The sequence below is a fragment of the Wyeomyia smithii genome, chromosome 2 (genome assembly GCF_029784165.1).
Source record: "Wyeomyia smithii strain HCP4-BCI-WySm-NY-G18 chromosome 2, ASM2978416v1, whole genome shotgun sequence".
NCBI classification, from domain to species: domain Eukaryota; kingdom Metazoa; phylum Arthropoda; class Insecta; order Diptera; family Culicidae; genus Wyeomyia; species Wyeomyia smithii.
The window spans coordinates 120,600,657-120,625,200 of record NC_073695.1 but is presented as its reverse complement, the minus strand read 5'-3'; the positions used below and the strand labels follow the sequence as shown (position 1 = coordinate 120,625,200).

Sequence of the window (24,544 nt, the reverse complement as noted above, 5' to 3'; positions counted from 1 at the left end):
CCAACGTCACTTCTCTTGCAAAACAGCAAAACCATTTCAAAGTTTTGCACTAAAAGTGACGTTGGTACGCCTGAATAGTCTAGTTTGCCATGCGTACTGGTCGGTAGCCAGCGGCAAGGATATAAATAAAATTATGCACTCCACAAGCATGATACACTATCGTATTCGTACCTCAACGTCACTTCTATGTAAAGTGGCGCTAACGTCACTTCTTGTTTTTGATATTTCTTAGTTATTCATCAAAATTTTTGGAAACGGCAACAAGAATCTTGAGGGCTTTTTTATATTATAGTAGTATGTAAAAAAATGAAATTTGAAAATTTGGCGCTTACGTAAAAATGCAAGCCCACGGCATATATAAATAAATAAATAAATAAATAAATATATAAATATATATATATATATATATATATATATATATATATATATGTATATACATATATATATATATATATATATATATATATATATATATATATATATATATATATATATATATATATATATATATATATATATATATATATATATATGTATATACATATATATATATATATATATATATATATATATATATATATATATATATATATATATATATATATATATATATATATACATATATATATATATATATATATATATATATATATATATATATATATATATATATATATATATATATATATATATATATATATATATATATATATATATATATATATATATATATATATATATATATATATATATATATATATATATATATATATATATATATATATATATATATTTGGCAGAGCTGTATGCCACCACGGGTCGGTATTTGGCGATTACCGTAGGCCACGGAAGTGCTAACTGCAAGAACGCAGTCCCGGACCATCAGCGAGAGCTAGCCTAGGTTGTGGTGAGACTCAGGCATTGGGCCGCCGAATTCTCACAAAAGCCACATTATCCGGAAGCAGCTCTGACGGAGCGAATAGTGCCGCTCCCACCACCCAAATGCACTAATTCGCCCATTGGGATTGATGCCAGTAAGTTCCCAATTACGGTAACTGGTCGCAACGCCATATGATAAGAGTCGGATTTCGTTTTCGTACCACGATTCTGGGCTGGCACCTGCGCCGAGCTCCCTTAGTAAGGTCGTGTGACAACGGCTTGAAACGGCGAGACAACAACCGGTGCAGGGGTCTCCGTCCCGTAAAACCTGGCAGGCCTTCCAGTACGTTCCAAATTCATTGCCCGGTGGGAACCGGGCAGGAGTGGGATCAGATGTCCTTTCCTGACTTGCGCCGGTCGGGGGTGTCATAGTTGCTCATAAGGCGCTATGGCAGCCGCCCCTAGCCATGGCCTCACTGCTTCGGCATAGACTACCATGGGACCAGATAGGCGACCACTCCAGTATGGATAAGGATAGCGGCTGGAAGGGGGACCCAATTAACAAGAATGAATATTGAAAAAAATGAAGATCAACAATTGGGCGCAGATGGGTTGAAAAACCCGTTTGCACGAGGAGGCATCCAGAGGTCTCCGCCGAGAAAGGCGGAGATGGATGCAGTAAAGGACGCCTGCGAAGACGGCAAAGGCAGTACGCCTACCGGATCGACGCAAGACATCGCAGTGGCTGGTCCACTGTTGATAAAGTCGGTCGGAAGACAGCGAGACACGCTACCGAAGGTAGTAGCGCTGTCGGAGCAGCTCGATGCCATAATCGAGTTTGCGAAAAGTCGCACCAACACGACGAAGTACCTGAAGCAGGCTCTCTACATGCTTCGGTCCTCCGTCGATGCTGCGAAGAAGGAGCACGCCGAGCTCAAGGCAAGAGCGGTGGCTGCAGAGAAGAATGCAACGGAGGTGACCGGAAGGGCGACGAAGTCGGTCCAAACGGACACCTGCACGTTTGCAGCGGTTTGCGCCTCCGGGTCAGCCGCAAAAAGAGCAAGGCAGTCTCCGGGGGAAGCCCCCGAGAACAGCAAGAAACGGTTGGTTGTGCTAAGCCCGCGAGATAGCACACCAACGGCCTCCAAGTCCGCCGAAAAGTCTGCCGAAGTGGCAGCTACGGGAAACCCTTGGGTTACCGTGGGAGGAAGGAAGCGCCAAAAAGACAGCAAGCGCAACGACGAGAAGGCGACAAATCGTCCAAAAATGGGAAAGAAGGCACGAAGCAGGGGCGACGCCCTCATACTCAAGACGGAGGGGTCCAAGTACTCCGAAGTCTTGAAGAAAATGAGAGGCGAAACCCAGCTCAAGGATCTGGGAGTGGATGTGCGGACCATCAGTCGTTCTCGCACCGGCGAGATGATCCTTGAGCTCCGTAAGGATGCTAAAAACAAGGGCGCTGCCTACAAGACGGTAGCCGAGCAGGTCCTCGGGAAAGATGTGCAAATTCGGGCACTCAGCTCAGAGGTGACTCTCCAGCTCAAAAACCTGGATGAAATCACCGAGAGGTGCGATATTGCACAGGCCCTCAAGGAGAAGTGCGGAGTGGAAGTAGCCACTGAGGTAATTCGCCTCCGAAAGGGTCCAGCGGGGACCCAGGTGGCCACTTTCCGGCTTGCATCGGCCGATGCAACTCTGGCCCTGAAGACAGCCAAACTTAAGGTTGGCTGGTCAGTATGTCCCCTGAGCATACTCCAGCAGCCGGACGTTTGCTTCAGGTGTTTCGAGGGAGGACACAAGTCCTGGACCTGCAAGGGGCCCGATAGGAGCCAGTTATGTAGGCGTTGTGGTGGTGCTGGCCATAAAGCTAAAGACTGCGGGGAGCCTCCCAAGTGCTTGGTATGTACTGGAAAACGGGACGCCAAGCATTTTATGGGAGGCCCACGGTGCCCAGCCGGTAAGGCGGCCACGAAACCACGGGCGTGAGGGTGACACAATTGAACCTGAACCATTGCTATGCGGCACAGCAGCTGCTATACCAAGCAGCGTCTGAGTCGCGGTCGGACATCGCAATCGTATCGGACCCCTACTGCATTCTTCCCGGAAACGGTAATTGGGTTGCAGATAAGTCCAGTACGGCGGCCATATGCACGACCAGCAAGTTCCCGGTTCAGGAGGTTGTGTCAACCTCAAATGAAGGATACGCGGTTGCCAAGGTGGACGGAGTGTTCTACTGCAGTTGTTATGCTCCGCCGCGTTGGTCTATCGAAAGGTTCACCCAGATGGTCGATCTGTTATCTATGGAGCTGACGGGACTAACACCCTTAGTAGTGGCGGGCGACTTCAACGCTTGGGCTGTTGAGTGGGGAAGCCGCCGCACGAACCGGAGGGGTCAGATCTTGTTGGAAGCTTTGGCAAAGCTCAACCTAGATCTGGCCAACGTTGGAACCAAGTGTACATTCAGCAGAAATGGTGCGGAGTCGATCATCGACGTGACGTTCTCCAGCCCAGGACTGATCGTGAACTGGAGGGTAGACGATGGCTACACCTATAGTGACCACCAGTCGGTCTGGGTCAGGGTAGAGCCAATACTCCGACCGTCCGCGGGTGGAAGACATCGCATTTCGATGCCGAGGTATTTGCAGAAGCAATGAGAAGAGAGCGCGAGGGGGGCAGTTGGCTCCGCCCGAGTGCTGACCAATTAGTTGCCACATTATCGCGGGCGTGCGACGCCACCATGCCTAGGACCCGCCAACCTAGGAATGGTAAGTCACCGGTATACTGGTGGACCGACGCGATAGCGGACCTCCGTAGCGCGTGCCTCCGTGCAAGACGGATGTTGCAACGTGCACGTACCGATGCACAGAGGGTAGAGCGCCGTGTAGTATTCGGATCTGCAAGATCGGCGCTTAAAAGTGCGATAAAGGCGAGCAAAAGGGCCTGCTTCGATAGGCTATGCGCGAGTGCCAATACGAATCCGTGGGGCAACGCCTACAGAGTCGTAATGGCTAAGACCAAAGGCGTGTTGGCGCCTGCAGAGCGATCACCAGCGATGCTGGAGCGCATCATCGAGGGACTCTTTCCACGACACGAGCCAAATCCTTGGCCTCCGGTTGCTGAGTCTCACGTCCGACGTTCCAGTATCTCAGACACAGACCAGGGATGGTCGGCCAACCTGCCGGGCATCCAATCCGTGAGAGACGGCAGCCGTGCAGAGGTTGTGGAGGAGGTAAGGGTTACGAATGAGGAACTCATCGTGATCGCCAACTCCCTAAAGGTGAGCAAGGCACCGGGACCGGATGGAATCCCGAACTTGGCCATCAGGACGGCCATGAAAGTGGCCCCTGATCTATTTCGAGCAGTCATGCAGAAGTGCCTGGATGACTGCCTCTTTCCGGACAGGTGGAAGCGACAGAGATTGGTGCTGTTGCCGAAGGCTGGGAAACCGCCAGGGGACCCATCGGCATACAGACCTATCTGTCTGCTGGACACTACGGGCAAGGTGCTTGAGAGGATTATCCTCAACAGACTGGTGAAGTACACAGAGGGTGTAAACGGTCTGGCAAATAACCAGTTCGGCTTCCGGAAAGGTAGATCCACGCTGGATGCTATTCTCTCTGTCACCAAGACGGCAGAGGTAGCACTCCAGCGTAAGAGTTGGGGCATTCGCTATTGCGCAATCGTCACGCTTGACGTGAAGAATGCATTCAATAGCGCCAGTTGGGACTCCATAGCGCTCGCGCTTAGGAGCATCCACGTACCGGTGTCGTTGTACAAGATTTTGGAAAATTATTTCCAGAATCGGGTACTAGTTTACAACACGGAGGAGGGTCAGAAGTGCGTCCCAATTACCGCAGGGGTACCGCAAGGTTCCATCCTGGGCCCGGTGTTGTGGAATGTCATGTATGACGGGGTGTTGAAACTAAAGTTCCCTGTAGGGGTTGTGATCGTCGGTTTCGCAGACGACATCACGCTAGAGGTCTACGGCGAGTCGATCGAAGAGGTCGAGTTGACGGCCGCGCACTGCATACGCAAGGTCGAAGACTGGATGCACTCTAGGAAACTGGAGTTAGCGCACCATAAAACGGAGGTTACGGTTGTGAACAACCACGAATTAGAGCAACAGGCGGTGGTCAGAGTCGGTGACTGCACCATTACCTCAAGGCGTTCCTTGAAGCTCTTGGGGGTTATGGTTGACGATAAGCTCACATTTAAGAGTCACGTCGACTATGCCTGTAAGAGGGCTTCAACGGCCGCTGCAGGACTATCTCGAATGATGTCCAATAGCTCAGCGGTATATGGCAGCAAGCGTAAACTTCTTGCCAGCGTGGTTTCGTCCATACTTAGGTATGGTGGGCCAGCGTGGTCCAAAGCGTTAGGTACCAACAGTCATCGTCGAAAACTGGAAAGTACCTACAGGCTCATGTGCCTGAGGGTTGTGAGCGCGTACCGTACAGTGTCATACGACGCAATCTGCGTCCTGTCCGGCATGATGCCTATCAGCATAGCCATTAAGGAGGACGTAGAATGCTTCGATCAACGTGACACAAGGGGTATACGAGGCACCAGAAGGTCATTCTCGATGATCAGATGGCAGCAGGAATGGTCCAATTCCGCAAAGGGTAGATGGACGCATCGACTTATTCCGGACGTATCCGGATGGGTCGGGAGGCGCCATGGAGAAGTTAACTTCCACTTGACACAGATTCTGTCAGGTCATGGTTGCTTCAGGCAGGTCCCCCATGTGTCCCGAGTGCGCGGATGCGGAAGAAACTGCTGAGCATGTCTTCTTCGTGTGACCTCGTTTTGTGCATGCGCGGAGCGACATGATGGTAGTGAGCCCACCAGACACCACTCCGGACAACCTAGTTCGGAGGATGTGTAAAGACCCAAACATTTGGAGGGCGGTTTGTACAGCCGCCTCTCAAATAGTTTTAGAATTGCAAAACAGGCGACAGGTTGACCACCGACACGCCAGTGTTAGCTAACGGCCAGTCTCCAGGTTAGTTAGCTAAGTTAGCAAAGAGATCTATAGAACCAAGAGGGTGCACAGAGCACAAAAGCCGCTCCCCGAAGCAATACCTAGCGGTGGTCCCGGGGAGTATTATGGGCTGGAGACTGGAGGGGTTTTAGTGGGTCCGGTCACTGATTCAAACCAACCCCACACTCCCTGAGGTTGGTCACCTCAGGGGTTTGGATGCAAATTTCCCCTCCACCTGAAACAAAAAACAAAAAAAAAAAATATATATATATATATATATATATATATATATATATATATATATATATATATATATATATATATATATATATATATATATATATATATATATATATATATATATATATATATATATATATATATATATATATATATATATATATATATATATATATATATATATATATATATATATATATATATATATATATATATATATATATATATATATATATATATATATATATATATATATATATATGACTATGTCCGGCGGGTTGCTTCTGATTGAATAAGTAGTATGTTCACGGCCTTAGTCATTTGCTTTGATCCGTAGCTTATCTAGTTGGCTCTTGTTAAGCCAGAACGCGGAAACAGTCTCTAAGAAGATACAGGTAGAGGTTATCAAATTGTTCCGTTTAAATAAATAGAAAAGATTTTTACTTTTGAGAAAGGGTTTCTTCTTTTGATTTTTTTTTAAATGTTTTCAAGCGACACAAAGAAACACATTTGTATTTATTTGAACGTGACTTAAGAGTGAAGAAAAAAATATCGACAAAAGAAACATACAAAATGGCGGACATATTCACAATTTCGTAATCATGCAATTCATAATCATTGTGAAAATCTGTCTGTCTACTATGCTATTGCTACTATGTAGCAATAGAAGTATTGAACATTGTAATATTTTTTTTTTCTTAACTGTGGTAAAATTAATTGTCTTCCCGGTCAGAAGAGCACAACTAAAACATTACAAAATTCTATCAACGTGAGAAACAAAAAACATATTTTGATACAATTTTGTATTTTTCCATATAATTGAATCTGAATATATATATAATAACAAAACGTGTAATGAAGTCGCTTTTTAGGCGAGGGATACGTGTCGCGTAAATTCCGGAATTCGCGTAAAAAACCCGCGTTAAAAAAACGCCTATGAAGCAACCTTAGTTTATTTATGCACGCCAACCCAGCACACAAGATTGTTAAAATATGCCATTTTGCGTTATTCCTATCTAACCTATCTTTAAGTGTATGCAAAAGATTATTTCGCTGTATCGCATTTTTCACCCCGAAAATGAAACTGAGAAAAACCACCTCCGAGCAATGAGAACACTTTGAAGAAAGCGCTATACCTTTTAAATAAAATCTGTTGGTTGCAAATTCGTTTTTTCATCTCCAAGATAAATAAATTAACCCTCTAGTACCCAGCCGCCTTTAGACGGTCTTCAGTTGAACCTCTAAAAAGTTTCAATCAATACTTAAAAAATGTTTATAAAGTTTCAAAGTGATTTTTTCGAAGTCCGTCTGAAAATTAATTTGGGCACTAGAGGGTTAAAGCTGCAATTTAATTATTTACCGTATATTGCAAACATCGATTAAAAAATAATTTTTAAATATTTATGTAACCATATTTACCGAGTACAAGAATTATTAGTAAGCACACTAACTGTTCGGATATTTCAAAAATTTGGTTATTCGGATTGAAATATTCTTAAAAATTCTAGATAAATGAGACAGACCTCGCAAATTAAGCAAATGATTAGTTGTATTAATTTACAATTATTTAATTTACAACTAACACGGCGCTGCCATGCATCTTCAAAAACCGAGAAAAATATGAACAATATGTTCCCCGTCGTCAATCATAATAAATTCAAATTTTGTATGATTTCCAACATTAATTGTTTTCTTAAGAAACTATGCTCGCTGTTTTATTGAATCCTCACGACATAGATACAAAAATAAAAGCTTTTTTGATCCCGGCCGTATGAACAAAAAAGTTTGTCCTGCTTGTCTCGTAGTATTTGCAGCGGCGAATAAAGCCAACGCTTTAAGGCCGTGAACATACTAGCGCCGTAGGCTAATGTACAGCCCTAAGTAAAGCCCTGCCGCAAGTTAATGTACAGCTAACCCACGGCAAGGCGAACCGTCTCCGCAGTGCAAGACGCGCCAGTATATTTTCGGCCTAACTCATACGGCCTATTGTCTCATAGCACCAGCAAATGTATGAACAAGCTCAGAAATTCTGGTAAGCTTCAGTGAACGATTCGATGCGAATGCTATTTTGTCTTCGTCCCGATTTTATTTGCCATGATGAATCTATCAATGCCACGGTGAACCGATACAAATATTTACTGAGTTGCATCGATGTGATTTTGAACCGTATCCAATCGGCAAATAATGAGAAACAGCAGGAAAAAGGAAAGACACGAATCGATCGTTTCAGTTCATCCGAACACACGTACGCGCCCGATGAAGTATGCGTTCGTGTTACATTGACATTAGTCCACAGCGAACGGTTCACGAAGCGAATGAAGATTCAATGCAGGAATCAGGAGGCCCTTGGTGTAACTTACATATATTAGTAACTCTGAGCAATTGATGAGTAGCGGAATGCCCATGGTGAAATCCAAACTGTTCATCTGCAAAAATTGAATTTTCGTTCATGTGTGACATCATCCTGTTAAAAATAATTCTTTCAAACAGTTTACTTATTGAAGAAAGCAAACTGATTGGTCGATAACTTGAAACTTCAGCTGGATTCTTATTCGGTTTCAAAATTGGAGTTATTTTTGCATTTTTTTTTTTCATAATTTGGCAAAATATGCAATTGTGAAGCAGAAATTGAAAATTTTTACTAAAAATTCCATTGTGCTCTCAGGTAGGTGTTTGATTAATATGTCAAAGATTTCATCGTCACCAGGTCCTTCATATTTTTGAAATTTTTAATAATTGATTTAATATTATTCAAGTTAGAAATAGTTGAATTACTGCAGGTTAAAAAATTTGGGAGGAAATTAAATCAAATTGACGTGTGACTTTATTTCCAATTGGACTCACTAAATTCAAATTTGAATTATGAACACTCTCAAACTGCCGAGCATGTCTTTGAGCCTTTTGTTCATTGGATATAAGAAAACGTTCACCATCTTTTTAAACTGGAATATGTTTTGATGTATTTTTAAGAATCTTCGACAGCTTCCAGAAGGGTTTTGAATATGGTTTAAATTTTTCAACTTTAGTTTCAAAGTTTTGATTTCCCAGAAGAGTAAATCTATGTTTAATCTCTTTCTGTAAATCTTTATAAATAGTTTTAAAAAACAGGAGGGTTGTGTGCAAAGCCACGACCGCAAGGTTGAAGTAGAATACTTTTACAAGAAAGATAAGCCGGCTGCTTGCGTGTCAGCCATTTTTTCTAGTAAATAAACATTGACTAATCGAATCAATCGAATTTGGCACTTCAACAAGGATTGACCATTTTCAATAATATAGTAAGGGGCCATCCACATACCACGTGGACAGCTTTGGGGGGGGGGGGTATGTGTTATGTCCACGGTCCATACAAAATTTTCAGAATTAATATGAGCGGCAGTCCAAGGGGGAGGGGGGGGGTTTGAAATTGTTTAAAATCTGCCACATGGTATGTGGATGGCCCCTAAGTTGCTTGTCATGGTTGGGGCTTGACAATTTTTAAATTTTGAGATGAAATTTTTTCGGATGTCGTGCTCATGACTAAAGAAAAATATAATTCAGTACGTTTTGAGACAAGGAGAGAAGTAAAATTTATAACTTTTACAAATTTAAAAATGTGAATTAACTCATTAGGAAAAATTAACTCTTCAATCAAGTTTTTATTTCATCCTGGAAAGGACAATTTGTTGTTCATTTTAGTATCGGATAAGATGCTGATCACATCTTTGCGTTATCACTGACAGTGTGAATGAAATATTCCCTGTGATAAAATAAACAGTGAACAACTGATTTAACACTCAAAACTAGGCGGCTCACGTGTTGTCAAAATGAATCAACTTTTCATTGAATGCATTTACGTGTGCCCACTATCGCACAGAGCCTGCATTTCACTAGAGTGCCTCACTGCATCAGCCGCTATCGATGCTGAGATCCGCTGCAACTAGTTCGCTATCCATAGCCATGCCACAGTTGTGGCCGCTATACGCTGCCATGCGTATCCACTGTCCCTGCATCAGCTGCTATCGTTGCTGGAATCCGCTGCAACTAGTGCGCTATCCATTGCTACGCCACAGCTGTGGCCGCTTTCGCCATCGCTGGTATCCACTGCTAGTGCCGCTAAGGGAGGACGACTGCTGTTGTCGCTGTCTAGAACTATTATGAGCGGCTTCGGCTGAAACAGGCTCTTATATAGGCCAAATAGCATGTTTTAAGTTGCAAGGTACATGATTCTGTCGACCGTGCTTGGGAAGCAATCATATAACGACCAATCAGAGGTCGAATTTTTCGTTTTGATAAGGCTTGACTATTTTCAATAGTACAATTGTGTGAATAATAAAATTACAATTATCTTCCTTTGGGAAGAATCTTAGAAGATTTTCCAATCTGTTGCTGCAAGAACGAAAGAAATCCATCGAATACTAACCGATTTATTAGCATTTGAAATTGGACATATTTTTCACTTTTTTCGGTTTTAGATTTTCATTTCACATCCCTATGTAGCCGAACTTCCTGAGAGAAGTATTCTACTTCAAAACAGGGTCACGAGAATGTTGATATTGACGTCTGCGGACATTTTTCAAACGAATTAGAACTGAGAAGATGCGAGAATGCGAGCCGTTGACGTTGACGAAAGCATTTCGCTCTATCAAATAGGAGAGCAGCCAATCCGTAATCCAGCATGGAAAACGCAAGTAATTGAGTTTAGCTATAGCAAAATTATGTGGCACTTTGTCAAACTTCTTTGCGAAGTCGAAATATATGGTGTCGATCTGTTGTCTGTTCTCGATTTTATTTGAAAGGAAACTGGTAAACGTCATGAGATTCGTAGTTGTTGACCGTTTCTTTACAAATCCGTGTTGCGACTCTGATATCAATGGTAGAGAAACAGCGTAGAGTACGACGTGGACTAATCCTTTAAAGACTTTCGCCAGGCAGCACAAAATTGAAATACCACGATAATTCTCTACCGTGTGGCTAGAACCAGCTTGTAAATCGGGCAAATTGAAACGGTTTTCCATAAACTGGAGAATGTACTTTGACGTAGTGAGTTGTTGAAAATAATTTCAAACGGAATTTTTAGAGAATCAGCGCAATTCTTACAGGCAGCGTGAAATACTAGTCCAGCTTCTAGTCGTGAAAATCTGGTGGTAAACATACCACGAAGATTGAATATGGTTTTACAAAACAATGGGCAAGTCACAAAATATTAAAAGTGAGTTTTGTAACGTGAAAGGTCACTTTGCTAACGATATGTAGAGAAATAAAGCTTATTTGGAATGTTTCGTATATATATTTCAATAGTGTATTTATTTTTTTCACCACCTTGAAAACATGAACTCACGCAAAAAACATTCGAAATCACCGACACAGAAAAATTCCAGTCATTCCTATATTTCAGTGTATGCAGATCGTAATGACGTACCATAACATCATATAACAACTAAAATCAGTGCCCAAAATATGGAAAATTAACCAAAACTGCAAGTGTATTTATAATTTTCTCCATGACTGTACATATAAAAAATTCATAAACCAGGTTCAAACATTTTATAAATTTATCACATATCAGGTAGAATAAATTAATTACAAGAGATTTTACTTAAACCAAATAAAACGCGCATGGAAGTTTCTTACTTATATCATGGAATAAAGTGAACTGGATTCGTGAAATCGATGCTGTCTTCCAATATATCGCCTGAAAAATAAAAAATATTTGAGTGTCCACGTTTCCGCCACATTTGTTTTCTTACCTTTTATATTGGTAAAATCGATATTCTCTATCAACGTGTCAAGAAATTTTTGACTAACTCGTTCAGTAATGTTAATAGGCGAAAAAAAATCGAAATGCCTCTTTTTCCTTCTTACGTGTCTTTTGATCCGTAAATGTGGTAAACTGTTATATGATTCATTAACTGGTGTGTCGTCTTCGCCAAAACGCTGAAAAATTATTATGTAAAGCAAATACTTCATATTACGACTCTAAAGTATGGTACATACCAAGCATTGGCCATTAACACAATAACGATTTAATTCGTTGTGATTACAGCGAGTTCCGAAAGGGAAATGTCCTTGTTCTCCATTCACTAAATAAAAACGATGTTGTAAAAAAGCATCCTGACATGCAACACGACAACTTCTATCCGGATCCTCTATACTAGATGCAATTTGCATACCTAAACCGGATAGACCTTGTACCTTCTGTTGGAAGCGCTTGCATAACTCTGTCGCGAATTCGAACGTTGTTGAAACCTTATCGCATGCCTGAAACACAAATGTGTAATGAACGAGTGTATACTAATATCATGAGCTACACACAATTGCATTCGGTGTGCAGAGTTGAATGTTTGTTCGAATGTCAATTTTTGAGGCCACTATTTGGATTCCCTTGGCTTTTCCTATGCAACTAAAGTGACAACCTGATTTGACTTCCCATTTATTTGCCCGCGCTCGCAGCTGCGATAACGTATCATGATGTCTAGTATTCCATTGTTCGTAGCTAATTTCCTTGTTTAAATTAGAATTGTACAAATGTTTGTTTGCTAAAATTTTAAATATCAAAAAAATTATATACATGTACAAAAATTAACGAAAATAACATTCAACCGATGCCAGGTGAGCTCCAGCACATGCTTATTATACTTACTTTGCGATATCTTAGCCGGTGCTTGAGTAGAAGACCATATATATTTTTTCAACTTCAAACTTTTGTAATCACGGCCGTTTTCTTGCTGAATGCTGTTACTATATTTGTCGGTAGAAGAGAGACTTTCGGGGCAAAAAAAAGGATCTATTCGGTAGAAGTTCTCAGTTGAACTGTTGCAGGTAAATTTCTGAAAGCACAAAAAGAAATTGACTTCCGTTTGATCAACTGGTCTTGGCCGATTTGAGAATAGTAATTGAAAAAATCTTCACAATTTTGTTCTGTATTCATCCGTCCAACAGAATTGTAAATAGAATAACTCCGTTCGAATCCCAACGCCGACGTTGTGGGGTGATATGTTCCGCTCACAACCAACCCAACTGGTCTAGATTCAATCTTAGCCGACACCGGAAGTACTTCTTAGGTAACAAATCTCTGTAAATCACGCTTTTCATCGCATATGCAAGTAAAGAGGCTGGCGCCGGTCCGTAAATCAACGGGTCGGAAAAATAACAAACAAAGAGCACCGCTATCTTAGTAGGATGATTTTACAATTTTTCCAAACAAAATTTTAAAGAATTACTTCTGGTCAAGCTGTAGTTTCACAAGGAAGAAAACGTTCTATAGGAACGTATATTGCTTTGATTGGATACTCTCGAAGTACTTATACTGAGTGAGTCGAAACTTCAGAAGTTAGTCAAAAAAAAAAATATTATCAACTTCCGACCAAAAACGTTCCTCAATTGCTAGCCCTGTCCCTTATTGCGAAATCAAACAGATGATTTGTGATATGTCACTCAGAAAAGTGAGCTGATAATTTACTATAAAATATTCGAATTGAAATCAAAAGTGTCCTATTAAAAAAAAAAGTTTCCAGATATTAGATAAAACGATTAAATGTCTAATGTTTTATTGTTTTATTACCATAGAACGTAGGACTAAAACAATTTCAACGGATTTGTATAACAAAAACATTATGAGCATCAAATAATCAGATCACACTGCCACAAAAGATCAAAATAATGGTCGCAGTGGTCCAAATCTTACTAAAAAAAATCAGATCACACCTAAGTGAAAAATATGGGGTTTTCTAACATACCTGACACCTTCCGCTGATGCAGTAAAATAAATCATCAATATCCGAATTTTGAATTTTACAAGCGGTTCCGTCTGGAAATATCCACCCTTTTGTTTTAGGTTTACCAGTTGTCGATTCACAGAAAACTTTACATGCGTCTTCTGCATCAATTGCCACTTTTTGTATTCCCGGGCCCAAAATATCGGAATCAAATTCTTTGGCACGAGCGCAAATTTGGTTCGCGAATTCAAGTATTGTGGTTCGAACAATATTGTAGCACTGAAATGGAATTGATTTATGAGGACTAGCGTTGCACCGAATTATAGGGCTGGGAAAAAGTTTTTTTTGTGAAAAGTATCGAATATTCGGCCATCTGTTCAGCCGAATATTCGGCCGAACGGACGGCCGAATATTCAACAGAACATGATGATTGAATGAGAAAAATTAAAAACCAAATTACTCATGAATTAAAATGGATTACCCTAGACAAGGTCTAGTTTAAATCATTATTCGATAATCCGAATATTCGGTAATTTCCAAAAATAACTTTTTCCCAGCCCTATCATTCGGTGCATCTTTAATGAGGACATTTTGTTATCATTTGAAAGCACTAACCTGTTTTGCAATACATGTTTCATATTTTTTGTTTAGTCCAATGCATGCATTTCTAAAAATCATAAAAACTGATTGATAGCATTAGCATTACAAAATAATGTAACTACCTTTTATCATTGCAATTTCTGGTATATTGTCGCAAACCAACGCTACCTTCCTTTAATCTACCGGATTCTCCGTATAAACAACCAGATTCACATTCAGTCGAATTGCCCCAAACATTCCATTTGGGAACAGAAACAAGAGTTCGAGAAATATCTTGTTTTAGGCTGGCAGTCTTCAAGCCTTCTAAAAATGTCTTTTTATCTATAGTTTTAAAAGCAGTAACATAATTTCCATTTGATTGCACGGATAAAATCCGAATTTTCGATACACACACTCCGCTTCGACACCACTAAGAGAGAAAATTGTAATATAAAATGCGGAATAAATTTGAAATATTTGAATATCACCATTAATGTTCCACACGATGTTCCTTCTAATGCAGGGTGAGAGGTCCATGTATATCTATCTCTTTGACAGTGGAGATCTCGACAAACATCAGCAATATTCTGACCTTGGGAACGAACACTATCTTTTCCATATTTAAGCATGCATTGTTGATCGACATCGAAACGTTCTCCTGGTAGGATGCCTTCCGAGCCATGGTCCAAATATTGTCCGAATTGTCCTCTATCAAACAAGCAAAGTGCCTGACTAGTTCTGAAAATGCAGAAGTGCATGTATAATTTATCCTACTATAGAATACCTTTCACATACTTTAAAAAAGAATTCAAATAGTTGCGGCTACAGGCCGACCATGTAGTTTTACCACTTCCAAGGGTAGGAGACATGATATACAAGCTCGGGTCGCAGTTATTCTCGGATGAATCATGACGCATTCCTAGACTAAATGAAAACAAAGTGCAATAATCAGTGGTGGGCACCGCTAACCGAAAATTTACGACGCTAATCGCTAAGCCGCTAATCGGAAAATTTATCTCGATACACGCTAAACGCTAAACTCACATTAGCGTAACTTTCGCTAATCGCTAACTTGTTGATATGTAAATAGTCACATCGCTATATTTATTGCTCGTGTTTTGTATGTTTTGAACCACTTTGATCTTCTGTGTTAAAACAAATGAAAACAATTACTTTTATAATAAGAGGTTTACGGAGGTGTTCATACTTGATTTTGTACAAACAAGAAATAACAAAAGTTATTCAGCTTGCATTAAAAATAAATACTGTTAGGAATGTTTTCATAAAAGTTCAATTATTATCTGAATCGAAAAAGTAGAACCAAAGTTGTCATAATTTCAAATGCATTGCAATTTACAATAGTTCTTGGTGAGCCGAAAATTCAATCTAGACCTTAAGCTTGTTCTTCAACATGCTCCTGAGGTTTGTACGATAACTGGAACTCCATTCTAGGTTGAAAAGACTGACTTGCATTTGTGCCGTAAAGACAGGAACTTTAGACAATTAAGACAACTGAACGTTTAAATAAAATATACGTTCCAAAAGTGAGTTTCGCAGTAAAGTATATTTATCTTCCGAAGCAATTTAGGTACGCCATCAGCAATTCACAGTTTTTCTAAATAGTTTTATTGTCGCTCCTCTGCGAAATCTAGCAAATTAGCGATTAGCGTTTCGAAGGCCAAAATTTTAGCGACAGTTTCGCAAACCAGCTCAAAAATTAGCGAAATCGCTTAACCGCTAACTGAATATTAGCGTCGCTAATTAGCGATTATCATCTTATGCAAAAAATGCATTCTGAACGCATATTTTAACTTAAGTTTTGAACTGTGTAATTAGTTTTCGAATGAATCAACTTACTTGTGGCCAATCTCGTGGGATACCACAAACACACTCTCAAAATGTTTCCCCTCGTTGATGGTGCAACTGGAAGTCCTTGTGCACATACCGGCCACAGGAGCAAGTCCAACAACTTGGTTGCTTGCTTTCCCAGTTTTGCTCAAAACGTATAAATCTAGCCCAGTAAGTATTACTGCATGATCAAAATGTACTGGATCATCGTCGGAAACAGGATTCAGTTTTTGTTGCCAACCGCAAAAGCTATTAAGGTATATGTCGATATCGCTTGATCGCTGAAGATCTTTTGGTTCATTGTGTAGAACTTCTAATCGTTTGAGGATGAAATTAATCGGGTGTCCCAGTGATGGATGGTTGTATATTAATTGAACTCCATTTATCATTGCTAGGACGAAGCGAATCAGATTAGCCTCCGTATTTTTGGGAAAATTCTTAAACATATGTCTATACAAATCCTTGTCTATAAAAATAGCAGTCTCAATATATAGTACATTCGGAATTTTGGCAGTATTTAATTGTCGTTTGCTCCGCTTAAATTTGTCGAAAAATAACCTTTGCGGTTCGTAAAAAGACATATCTGGTTCAAATTTGATGCTTTTATCAGTCTGGTTAATGCGAGTATACGTTGGAGTTTTATTTATTACCACGTATTTGTTTGAACCAAATCGTTTGGGCAGTGGATGAATAATCAGTTCGGAATGAACTGATCTAACTACACCTCTCACTTCACCATCACAAAGGTCGAAAGCTGCATGGTCATTGCGATAGAAACAGTTTGCGTATTTTTGCACTACATTGTAGGAGTCATTCATGAGTTGTGTCAAATTTCCGTAGCTCTCGAGAAAAGCAAATGCTTCATCTATCAGTATGTTGGATTTTTCTAGCCGTAACGAAATAGATTCATCTGAAAGCAATAAAAAAACTATATGTACATATCAATAAACTAGAACAAATAAGATAATGAAAAACATCAATTCCTGGCCAATTAAGTGAGAGTGTAATTGCAAGCAATTTTTGATTGACCATGTTTAATTTGACTGAAGCTTCGCACAGATTTTCTTATAGTATAAAGACGTCATTTCGTGCTATTAGATTTTTTTAAACACTAAAAAATTGTGTAAAAATGGTACTGATGATTGAAAATATTTGAAGAGCCAGAACGGTTTGTTTAATTGGTGTGACGTCTTCAGCAAAGTTGCATATGACAGATTTTTCCTCCAAAAGAAAAAAAATAAAAACTATTTGTTTAACAATAGAACAAAACAAATATAAATTAAATATGTTTAGATAGCTTGTTTCTCAGATGTCTATTTTTTCTGCGAAACAACAACCAAACTTTGCCTTAATAATGATAGTTGTTTGAACATAGATAAATGAAAATTTGAAATTTTATAAAAGTATTAGGTACTTCAGAGTCAGAACGATTTCTTCCGTTAGTGTTAATGACATCGCAAAAGTTGTAAATAGTAGCTTTGTCCTTCCAAACAAAACATCCAAAACGAAACTTTACCATCAACTCCATCACTACCACAATTTTGGACAGTCTCCATTATTTAGATAAATAATTGTAGTTTGAAAAATGAGCTTTTTCAGATAAACAATTTTTAATTTTTCTTCTAACATTTCTTAAAAAAAAGGGTGGATGAACATTAAAAAAAAGATGTACATTTTTTGGGATGGCAAATGTAATATCTACAACTTTTCCGAAGACGTCACACCGATCAAACGAACCGTTTTGGCTCTCAAAATATTTATAATCATAAATACTTTCCCAAAATAGCATTTTAAAAAAGCTTCTCAAAAATGAGTCGTTCCAAAGAATTTAACCAATAGCACAAAATGCCATCTTTGCCCATAGAAAAATCTTTGCAAAGTTTCAGCAAAATCGAAAATGATCGATTAAATTGATTGCCCCTTTTTTGTACAATTGCTCATTAACGAAAGGTAGTTAACCATTTGTGAAGAAAAAAAAAAGAAAGGTAGTTAACCTGATTTATTCAGTTTTCTTACCACTGCTATTGCTGAGATTGAAGTTGATGAACCTGTCAGATGAACGGATTGTCCTTCTCTTCTTTTTAACGGTGACGATGTTAAAATTATCTGAAATGTAGTAAAACTTTTCATTTATCTACATTGAATGATTTATGAATTCGCGGTTCACACTAGCCAAAGGATATAAATATTTCACAATCGGAATATATATAGTTTGCTTGTCTTTCAGTCACGCGCACGACAAACGACAGTTACTCAAATTGCCTTTTTCCCAAGCAAACTCTGAACCTGAGATACACTAAAGTTTGTTATTTTTTTGTGGGTAGCAGCGCAAACATTCCTGTTCTGACTACAAGTTACCTTTGCTTTTAGTCCTCCACTCACCTCCTCACGCCTGGTATGAAGCCAGTCGTGAAGAAATCAAAGCAAACTGCGTCTAAACTAATATTTGGCACACGTGCTAAATTAGCACATGGCTATAGGTTCTGATGCAGGTGCATCGGCAAAAACCGCCAAAAACGTAATAAAGGGCGGAAGGCAATTTTTAGATGTAAGAAAGACATAGTATCAAAGATATCAAGCATGTAAATGAAATCTGAAGTTAGCCAAACCACTGGCAGTTGATTACTTCATAGTTACATGTCCAATAAGTTCTGTAATGTCATGGCATTGCCATCAAAATTAGGTTGTCAAGTGATGTAAAAAGACTGTACCTGTTGTTATTCATTGAGGATAGACTATGAACAAGTCAAGAACATGATGGGGATTATAAACCTTTTTGCGCGAGAAAATAAGCAGTTTGGATTTTTGTTAAGTGTGTAGCAATTTTTATATGCATTGAAATTGTAATTTTCCAATAGAACAGTTTTTCTATAGCAAAAAGTTGTTTGTTTATTAAAAAATCAATTACGACCGAAGACGTTATTAACGAACATTTATAAAAAATTGAAGAAAACCGGCTGTAACCCGCCAAAGCCATTTTATGCAAAACATCATATCGAGTTTCAAGTTTAGCTTATGGCGCGTAACAACCCGCACTTGAAATCTATCTAACTTTCTCCATATTACTCAAAGCTCTAGCAAAGTTTACAAAAATTTTCTCAAGAAGTTGTACTCAAAGATAGAGCAATACAATTTTTTTCCAATATTTCTAAAAATAGAAAATACGTTTAACCTACACAAGACATGCTGCACATATTGTACCCCAAATTAATTCTTTAAGTATACTACGACGTTCAAGATGTATGGAGAAAGGGAGAATTATTTTGCTGATACGTGAAAATTTTAGCTGATTCAAAAAAATTTAGAGTATAAGATAAACCCAATTTCCGACGGGTGACATTCAAACTTTGATTCAAGTTCAACAAATATGCCAATTTTGGTGATGGGATGAGGATTGTTGACAGATGACAGATGTTTCATTCGCGTCAGTTATCATGTGTGAAGTTATGTCGGAGTATTTGAGAGGGGTTTGAACTACCTATCAATGATTAAAAGAGGACAGTAATGGTTTTTGTAAATTGTTTTTTTTTCAGTCACGGTAATTTTTAGTTATTTTGTAAGTTTAGTTTGAATATAACATATGTAACATCGAACAATTGAGTAAATCAACTATTATTCAAGTTATGAAATTTAAAAAAAAAGTTAAATCTTTAGAAAACAATTTTTCGAAAATAATCAATTAATGGAAAAATCTTTAGGTATTGAAGAAAACAGCTGTGCAGTAGATCCGTATAAGCAGCGAGATGCAGATTCGTTTTCGAGTAAGCAATCAATCCACGTTTTTTCATGATCTACTGAACAAAGGATTTATCGCAGCTTAGATAATTAAATAAGATTTAAACCAGCGCTGGCCATCTGCATCGAATTGTCGATATTGTCATAGTTACATCTTGAACTTCAACTCGATATTTCAAAAAAAAAATTATCATTTCAGATTAAATACCAACTTTTAATAGTCCAACATGCATTTGAAAGTGGCTAGCCACTACGGGCCAACTAGTTTAATAATAATAGTTATATATAGTTATAAGATAGGTTATAGGAAACGTTAGTACAGGAATAGGTTCGCAGAACTAATTTAAGTCCGTGATCTTGGCCGAGTTTAATACATTTATACATGCAAATTTAACTAAAAAAGGCACAGACTACCTTTTTGTTGAAAAAATATGCGTGAGAAGAATAGAACATGGGTAATGCTGCGCAACCACTAACAGTGTCCGCCACTATTTATTCATGTGCCACTAAGCGTTTTAGCCCAGTTAATGCTTGACTTCCGGTATGCTTTGAATCCGCCATGTACGTTGTTGTGAGTTTTGCTTATAAAGAGAACATGTAATAAATAGGCATTCAGGCATTCAAAGAAACCACAGTATTGAAATATTTATTAAATGGACAGTTTTTTTTAGTTTGGGAGGTAGAAAGCAGGTTTGAACTTTTGGAAAAACAATGTTGAACATTTTCAAATAATATCAGAAAACAACACTTACCGATTACGTTTGTTCCAAATATCAAAACCCTCTCATGTTCTTTTAGAAACTTATGTAGATTTCCTTCATCAATCTGAAAATAGAAAAATACTTGCAATTAAAAAAACACCACACGTTTCTTCATTTAAATGATTTTTTTCTTCATAATATATTGATAGACTATATGTATGAAAACTGCAATAATCTCGAGAATATGAAACACTAATGAGCTGAAAATACTGAAAGAGTTAGCAAAAAAAAAGAATACCAATGGTTTTCTTATATGCTGTACTTCCTAACCTCAATTCAAGTAAATGTATATGCATTGTCCACGCAAAAATGAATGTAACAGTTGAATGCTTCTTGATTCAGAAATTCTGCGGTAGAGCTGCTTGACGATTCACCAACAAAGAGTGATAAGCCTAACGGTATGTAAGGAAATGATCTACGCTAATGGTTCACCATTAAGGTACACCACTTCATTGTTACTCGACAAGATGTTTCTGCATACAATTCCCTGTGTTAAGTCTTATTTGTTCAGGGTCAGCCAGCTATGGAATGAATAATCAATGTCATGTCATTTTCGAATTGTACAAAAAGGTATTATTCAACATTGAGTTTTTATCACTTTCACAATGTTTTTCTTATTAATTCAGAATACTTACCAATACAAGATAGTTGCCATATATACGACAAACATAAAAAAGTCAGCCATGTATTTATTTTCGTAAATAGATGTCAGTAATAATCTGAGAGTAATGATTATTCAGTTATTTAGTAATATATACAGGTACCGTAACCGGGGCAACTTTGATCAGCGGGGTAACTTTGATCAGTCTACCTCTTTTTTGAATTTGTGATAGAAAGAGCTCGTAGAGCTTGAGATTTGTCGTAATCTTTACTAATTGTGTTTATATATGTGTACAATCCCACTATCTATGCATTACCTGCTATTCAAAGAATGTTTTTCATGCTAATGTATGAATTGAAAAAAAACTGGATTTTGAGCGATTTTTATTGCATACAAACAATCGGTTCAAGCAAATACAAAACAACAAGCTGCGATTCATGAAGTTTTTTAATTTTGTTCTCTGATTAGTTCTTAAGATTGAACATTATTATACACATTCCACGCTTTTCTACGCCAAGACATCGAAATTTCAAACTGCATATTTAATTCAGAACTGTTGTGTGGGTAAAAAAGGATATATTGAACATCACGGAAAACTAGGGATACCACTAGTTAAAAATCAGGACACCTTTTCTCGGCACAAATTTGACTCAGCCATTTTATTCTTCGATGTATGAGCAAATATAACACGTAATATGTGATTTACCCTTTGAAATACAATATAAAACTCTTATATTCACTGTACATTAAGTAAATTAGTTTTTTATTTAGTTTTTTTTACGCGTTGATATGTACCTTGTGGAAAGACGCGGTAATTAAAAAATCCTTCGATTTAAAAATCCGTGTGAAAAACCCGTAATTCGCAAATCCGTGTAGAAAAACACATAGTAAAAAAGCTGAGTGTATGTCTTACGAGTCACTTTCATCAAACCACTTTAAATTGTTACGCATTAGTAGATATTTTAAAAATTCAACACACGTAAACTGTTCAACTTAAACTTAACAAATGCCAGATGCTTAATGGTAACGGTCAACGCGTGAAAGATTCTTCTTATTACTCTACTGAGATTCAACAAATGAAAAAAATTCGATCGCAGTAAGCGTTGCGACCTAGAATCGAAAACATTTATTGAGCAATTTTCAAAACTTCTGCTCATTACCACACAACAAAAATAAATATCTTAAGAAAATCAGGACAAATGCTAAAATATAAAAAATAAATCAAAAACTTCAAAATCAGGACATGTACTGCTAAATCAGAATGGAAAACGTTTGTTTCATTTGAATTGACATGCAAAACTTGATCAAACGATTAAATAAAACCTGAATAAATCCACCTAGCGGTCAGACCCAGCCTTTCTCTGTCAAACTTTTATTTGTAAAAATAGATTCACATGAACGCTTCAATCCAATAAATGTATATTCACTCTTTAGGTTCTAAAATATTGATGTTGTAATCTATACATATAAAAATGTAGTCCGGTCTGTCAGTCTGTTTGATCCATATAGGCTCGAAAACTACCGAACCAATCGACGTGAAAATTTGTATGTAGGGGTTTTTGGTCCCGATAAAGGTTCCTATGATAGTTTGAGACCCCTCCCTCTTCTGGAAAGGAGGGGTCCAATACAAATGAAACATAAATTTCTGCACAACTCAAGAACAAACCAAGCAAATGAAACCGAATTTGGCATGTGGATGTTTTAAAGGGTAATAAATATGTCCATAATGGTTCGACGCCCCTCCCTCTTATGGAAGCCAATGTTTCTGCACATCTCGCGAACTAATCAACTAAATGGAACCATATTTGGCAGGTGAATGTTTTTAGTGGTAACAAATATGTTCCATAATCGACCTCAGGTCAAATACCACCCATTATGAATTGTAGGATGGCAACTTGTGGTTTCTGGAAAACAGCCAAAAATGGCCGATTTCCGTCTAACATGAGTATCTCCGGATCTATAATGATACACAGCAGCTGAAATCGACCACAGACCCCATTTTGGATTCTATGTTGGCGACTTCTGGTTCCTGGGAAACAGCGGAAAATGATCGAATTACACCCAATATGGGTGTTTCTTCAACCAGAATGACGCTCAGAGGCCAGAAATTATTTTAAATACCATTTTGAAACCCAAGATGGCGACTTCCGGTTTGTGAAAAACAGCCTAAAATAACCAAATACCATCCAATATGAGTATCTCTGGAACCAGGATGATGCAATGAGCTAACAGTTATCCTCAGGCACCATTTTGAATTGCTAAATGGCAGCTTATAGGAAACAGTCGAAAATGACCAAATAATACTGAACATGGATATTTCCGTAATCGAGATGATGCATAGAAACCAAACATTGACCCTTGATACCATTTTGAATTTAAAGACGAGCACTGTTAGTTTCTGGAAAACAACCAAAATAACTAAATACCTCCCAATATGAGTATCTCCGGTGTCAGATTGATGCCAGAAAATTTGCTGAAAATGAACGAATATCACCCAATATGAGTATTTTCAGAATTAGGGCACCAAAAGCCAAAAGTCGAAGATTTTGTCATTTCGATAAAACCAATCATTTCAAACGATTTGTCTTTTGACTTTGATCATATCCTATGGCCGATTCGTCGTGCATTTGCAGACTTTAAACACATCGCAAGGAATCAATGAATTTGGAACGTTCAAATAGTACAAAACCACATTTAAATTATGTTGAGACCACATATATCAATCAAAGCAGGTACACGCAAAAGTTGGAGTGTGCGTAACCAGATCATTTATGAGCGAAATTAGCGAATTTACTGATTAAAATTGGAACCAGTACAACGCATGTGCATTGGGCATAACGCATTTGATGCTCTAGTGTATTTTGAATGTATTGCGCAGCTCCAAACCACTACACTTATAAAGCATCAGCCGATGTTCAGAAGGTTGGTATCGTTAAAACAGTGCAACCAGCAATCAATACTGATAAGTTGGGTACTGACTCCATTGAAGAAATTATTGTCTGATCGATTCACTTTCCTAAATCAGGTCATCTGAAAACATCATTCAATCATTAACAATAAACAAAAACATGAGATTAGTCCAAAACATTTCGCATTTAATTATGACTCTGGTTTCATTCACATGCATTCGGTTCTGCGTTACTGGCACCAGCGTCCATAACTTCCGCGGCAACAAGGCTCGCCATTGGCTGTTTCGGTTGCTGACGATTTTTAGGGATGCACGAGC

General features: G+C 38.5%; 1 protein-coding gene across 1 annotated transcript in view; it reads right to left on the bottom strand.

Annotated features, from left to right (window-relative positions):
* Positions 1–11,533: 11,533 nt before the first annotated feature.
* LOC129725244 (A disintegrin and metalloproteinase with thrombospondin motifs adt-1) overlaps positions 11,534–24,544 on the bottom strand; it is a 47,940-nt gene continuing 34,929 nt past the window's right edge. The window contains exons 2-14 of the mRNA XM_055680814.1: positions 20,709–20,781; positions 18,238–18,327; positions 16,231–17,131; positions 15,169–15,297; positions 14,862–15,111; positions 14,517–14,803; positions 14,410–14,461; positions 13,816–14,073; positions 12,720–12,906; positions 12,392–12,615; positions 12,074–12,337; positions 11,827–12,013; positions 11,534–11,771 (exon numbers count right to left, since the gene is read on the bottom strand). Coding sequence (XP_055536789.1) covers positions 11,716–11,771; positions 11,827–12,013; positions 12,074–12,337; positions 12,392–12,615; positions 12,720–12,906; positions 13,816–14,073; positions 14,410–14,461; positions 14,517–14,803; positions 14,862–15,111; positions 15,169–15,297; positions 16,231–17,131; positions 18,238–18,327; positions 20,709–20,781 — 2,958 coding nt within the window. The 3' untranslated portion in view covers positions 11,534–11,715. The remainder of the gene's footprint in view (positions 11,772–11,826; positions 12,014–12,073; positions 12,338–12,391; positions 12,616–12,719; positions 12,907–13,815; positions 14,074–14,409; positions 14,462–14,516; positions 14,804–14,861; positions 15,112–15,168; positions 15,298–16,230; positions 17,132–18,237; positions 18,328–20,708; positions 20,782–24,544) is intronic.